Raw genomic sequence first — 4,784 nt, forward strand, 5'->3', positions numbered from 1 at the left:
GCCTTAACCACTGAACCACCAGTGAAGTCCCTGTTGTGTTCATTTTGGATAATTAAAAAATAAAATTCTTTTTTTTTTTAATTTGGTCTTTTTTTTTTTTTTTTGGCACACGGGCTTAGTTGCTCCGTGGCATGTGGGATCTTCCTGGAGCAGGGATCGAACCTGTGTCCCCTGCATTGGCAGGCAGATTCTTAACCACTGCACCACCTAGGAAGCCCAAAAAATAAAATTCTTTATCCATTTATCTTTGAAAGGAAAGGCATACTTTTGCAGAATACATTTTACTGTATTTATGTTTTGCCTGGTCTTTATGTTGGGAAATTTATGTCCTCACATTTATCCTTCTATTAGTAATGTAGTAGGCTGTAACCAGGAATGATGAAAAATGGATGCTATGGGAAGATTGGGAGAAGACATGAGAAGGCATGTAGCAGAAACTCAAAGGAGTGGGAAGCTCATTCCTATCATGGATGGATTGGTAATTGGTAATTGTTGCTGTTTGGTAATGAAATTTCAGTTATTAAGTGCATTTAACGGGTGCACTCTACATGGCTTTGTTTGAACCAACAAACATTCATATGCATATTAAGTATCTGATAAATATTTGTTGAATGTGTGAACTTGTAATAGGTACTTATCTTAAGTAATAGATTCTATCTGTGTTTGCGTTACTGTGTGTATATATGTGTGAATATATAGTACATTGTCAATCTCTCTATCTTACCTAGTAGACTCTTTTTGTTCTCATTAACTTTTCAGGAACTTTCAAAATAAGGATTTCCTCTTGTTGAAATTTCCTTGTGTACTGAAAACCTGTGCAAGTTTTCTTTTTTTTTTTTGTTTTCTTACCCAAGTCTATAGAAGCTGTAAATTTACTGACATGACTATGTTAAATTCTATGTGAAACAGAATTTTGAAGAATAAAAAAAAAACAGTTAACAAACACTATATAATTATCTTGAGAGTAAGAAACCCACTAATATTATTTTTCCTAGAGGAAATTATATATTTTCATATCTACTCCATAAGCTGTGTCGGAAACTATTAAACTGGAGTGCAACTTTTTTTCAAATGTTTATTTTTGTTTCTAAAGGGAGACAGTAATGATAAACAGAGCTGGAGAAAAAGAATACTTGAATTCCTCCTAGCTTTGCGGTCTGGAGAATCAGGCATATTCTTACCCATTGCAGATGGCAATTCACCAGCATTTACTCATCACCTAATAGGTTTCAGGTGCTGCAGACATCATGCCAGGCACTATGGTAAGTGAGGAAATACAGTTGAATAGCATATGTGTTCTCTTTGGTACCAGGTAGATTGTGTTACCAGTGAATTATATATATTTCTGTAAACCCCTGCTTATGATAAATATTTATTAACCATTGTTTTCTTTCCACATTTATTTATTTTTACATAAATTTATTTATTTATTTATTTATTTATTTATTTATTTTATTATTTCCTTGGGTCTTTATTGATGCACCCAGGCTTTCTTTAGTTGCAGTGAGCAGTGACTACATTTCATTGCACTCGAGCTTCTCTTTGTGGTAGCTTCTATTGTTGAGGAGCATGGGCTCTAGCTGTGCAGACTTCAGTAGTTGCAGTATGCTGGATTTTGAGCACAGGCACAGTAGTTGTGGTGCAAGGATGTAGTTGCTCCACAGCCTGTGGAATCTTTTCAGACCAGAGATCAAACCAGTGTCCCTGCATTGGTAGGTGGATTCTTAACCACTGTGCCACCAGGGAAGTCCTCTTTCCACCTTCAGAGATGAGGACTCAGGTTTAAACTCTCATGGGAAAGGCAATAACTCTTGCTTGTGTGTAGCACCTCTCAGCTTACAAGCCACCTCTGTGAATTACAATTTTTAACCTCTCAGACACAGAGTGGGGCTTGGAAGCTTGGGACACTGAGATGACTTAGCAGAATCTCATGGAGTTGTAGAAAGGAGGAAAATTCATATCTTATGTAGATAGCCCACTATTTTCTCAGTAAATTACACATCAAGTTTTACCCTATAGATATCTCAGAGGTGACAGGTACTAGGTGTCTGAAGAGATGGAAAGCATCACAGAGGAAGTAAGGAACAATTGAAACAAGTACTGGGGCAAAAGTGCTAAGGACATGCTCCAGAGATACAGTGACTGCTCTGTTTCTGTTCTAAGAAATTCAGACTGTAATACTTTCATGATTAATAGGTATAATTATTTATTCCTTTGTAGGTAATTCAGGCCCCAGAAGGTATAAGATCCTAAATGGAGGTCCTCATGCCGCCCAACAATGTGATGAATTTGTTCTCTTGGGACTCACACAGAATCCACATTTGCAGAAAATAATCTTCATTGTCTTTTTGTTCATTTTGCTGTTTACTGTGTTGGCCAATCTGCTCATTGTCATGACCATCTCCCTCAGCCCCACTCTTTCTGCTCCCATGTACTAATTTCTCACTCACTGTCCATCATAGATCCATCCTTCACCTCTGCCCTCACCCCTAAGTTGATCATTGATCTGCTTTACAAGAGGAGAACCATCTCCTGGGGTGGCTGCCTGACACAGCTCTTTGTTGAGCACTTCCTGGGAGGATCAGAAGTCATCATCCTCACTGTCATGTCCTATGACTGCTATGTGGCCATCTGCAAGCCTCTGCACTACACGACCATCATGAGACAGGGGATCTGCCAGCTCCTGGTGGTGGTGGGCTGGATGGGGGGAATCCTACATGCCACTGTGCAGATACTTTTCATGTTGGACTTGACCTTCTGTGGTCCCAATATCATTGACCACTTCATGTGTGAGCTTTTCTCATTGTTGGAACTTGCCTGCGGTGATACCTACTGGCTTGGCATGGTGGTGACAGCTAACAGTGGGGGCATGAGCTTTTTCATTCTTTTCATGCTCCTCATCTCCTACATAGTCATCCTGAGCTCCCTGAAATCCCATAGCTCTGAAGGATGATGCAAAGCCCTCTCTACATGTGGCTCCCACTTTACAGTAGTGATACTGTATTTTGGTCCTGGTATATTCACCTACGTGTGTCCTTTGGGCACTTACCCTGTGGATAAGTGAATGACTGTTTTCTATTCAATTCTCAATCCCATAGTAAATCCTATCATTTACACAGTGAGAAACACAGAGGTGAAAAATGCCATGAGGTGTTTGTTGAAGAGAAGTGTAACTTAGGCTGTTCACAATGTCCAGAAGAGTTTGATTTAAATACACAGGGAGGTTTGTAGCTGTTTTAAATTGAGATAGAAAATAATAAATTTTGCAGATTATGACAGAAAAAAAAAAGGCCCAGAAAATACTATTTGCTGATTATTTAATATTGGCTAGACATATTTTAGGCATTTTATAACTTTTAATACACTTTCAAGAGGCTTCAATATTCATATTCATAGCTTCAAATTAGGCAATAGAAATAACACCTATAAACCACTTGCTTGATGATTGTACAGTATGTTTTTCTCAAGAGTCTTACATCAAGTTTACTAAATTCTTCTTATATGTTACCTGGGTGAAATTGGCTTTATCCATGTGATATTGATCTCAGAAATTCTGTTTTTGCCTAGCCTGTGATAAAGCAAATAAAGGATAGAAACTCTTCAATAGATACACGGGGAAGGGACTGTTGTGTGAGGGAATCACAGCTGATTTTTTTTTTTTTTGTATTATCAATTTACCAAAAGTAAAAAAGAAGCATCCACAAAAGGGGAAAGAATAATTCACAATCTAATTGTTTCCTTGACCCAAAAATTAAGCCAGAAATTTTGAAATTAGTCTTAATTTACTTCATTTTCTTATATATCCTTAGTTGCCTGTGTTATGTTTAGGTATATAGATGAGAAAATTATCTGCAATCTTAATAATTCACTTTATCCTTCAAGTAAATGTTGTAATCTGTTGTACCTTTTTCTCACATGTAGCAATATATTTCAGCACTAATAATTTTATCTTCTTTTTGAAAGTTCAATTTGTGCCACTTCACTTTAACAAAAGCCCAACATTAATATGCCAACAGAATTTATTTTAAGCAAACATCTCCTTCAGATTTCTTCCCATTAGTGAAAACAAATACTAATGATGATCTTCATAAAAGCAAATTGGCTAAGGTTAACTTTCAGGAAAAATGGGGATACATGCAATGCTCCTCTTTGCACCAGAGGATATCAGGCTATTTTACATTATTACATCACTCTTTATATATCAGAGCTTCTCTGACTATAACACTCCAACTCATGTTTCTTCTCACAAATGTCACTTTGTCAAAATCAATAGTTCACTAGAGCAATTTCTTCCATAATTTTACCTCACAGCTTTGCCAGAGCATGGTACTTGGGTGACTGTGATTACTAAGTTGTGCAAATATGTCTCCAGGAGGCAGGAATATACAATGGGGAGTAGAGTGCCTCTTCAACAGCATTCCCCTGCACCATATACAAAAATAAAACCAAAGTGGATTAGAGACCTAAATGTAAGATGAGACACTATAAACCTCTTAGAGGACATCTAGGAGAATTACTCTTTGACAAAAATCACAGCAATAATTTTGGAACGGTCTCTTGGATTGCCTTTGTTTTATGGAAATAAGAGTGTGAAAAGCTCTTGTGGTCTCAAATGAAAGCCTGGTCATTTCTAAAGTCCTCCTTTTCTTGGGCTTTATTTCTTTAGTCCTTTATCATCTCAGAACTTGTTAGATTGTGGACAACATAAAAATGAATGCATTGATTAGGAAAGATGTTGGAACATTTCACTTCAAAGCAAGTTTTAAATGAGATTTCCACAAACT

General features: G+C 37.1%; 1 protein-coding gene across 1 annotated transcript; it reads left to right on the top strand.

Annotated features, from left to right (window-relative positions):
- The first annotated feature begins 385 nt into the window (after nucleotides 1–385).
- On the top strand, nucleotides 386–2,953 carry LOC130848598 (olfactory receptor 140-like). The gene is made up of 3 exons (XM_057727042.1): nucleotides 386–478; nucleotides 1,094–1,262; nucleotides 2,463–2,953. Exons 1-3 carry the CDS (start codon nucleotides 386–388, stop codon nucleotides 2,951–2,953), a joined length of 753 nt encoding a protein of 250 aa, XP_057583025.1.
- The last annotated feature ends 1,831 nt before the right edge of the window (nucleotides 2,954–4,784 follow it).

Source organism: Hippopotamus amphibius, chromosome 3 (genome assembly GCF_030028045.1).
Source record: "Hippopotamus amphibius kiboko isolate mHipAmp2 chromosome 3, mHipAmp2.hap2, whole genome shotgun sequence".
NCBI classification, from domain to species: Eukaryota; Metazoa; Chordata; class Mammalia; order Artiodactyla; family Hippopotamidae; genus Hippopotamus; species Hippopotamus amphibius.

Excerpts from the sequence above, each read along its gene's own strand:
- LOC130848598 (XM_057727042.1), top strand. The coding sequence starts at position 386 with ATGGATGCTATGGGAAGATTGGGAGAAGACATGAGAAGGCATGTAGCA. Across the intron at positions 479-1,093 it reads TTCCTATCATGGATGGATTG|GGAGACAGTAATGATAAACA; the intron begins GTAATTGGTAAT and ends TTGTTTCTAAAG. Across the intron at positions 1,263-2,462 it reads ACATCATGCCAGGCACTATG|ATCCATCCTTCACCTCTGCC; the intron begins GTAAGTGAGGAA and ends TGTCCATCATAG.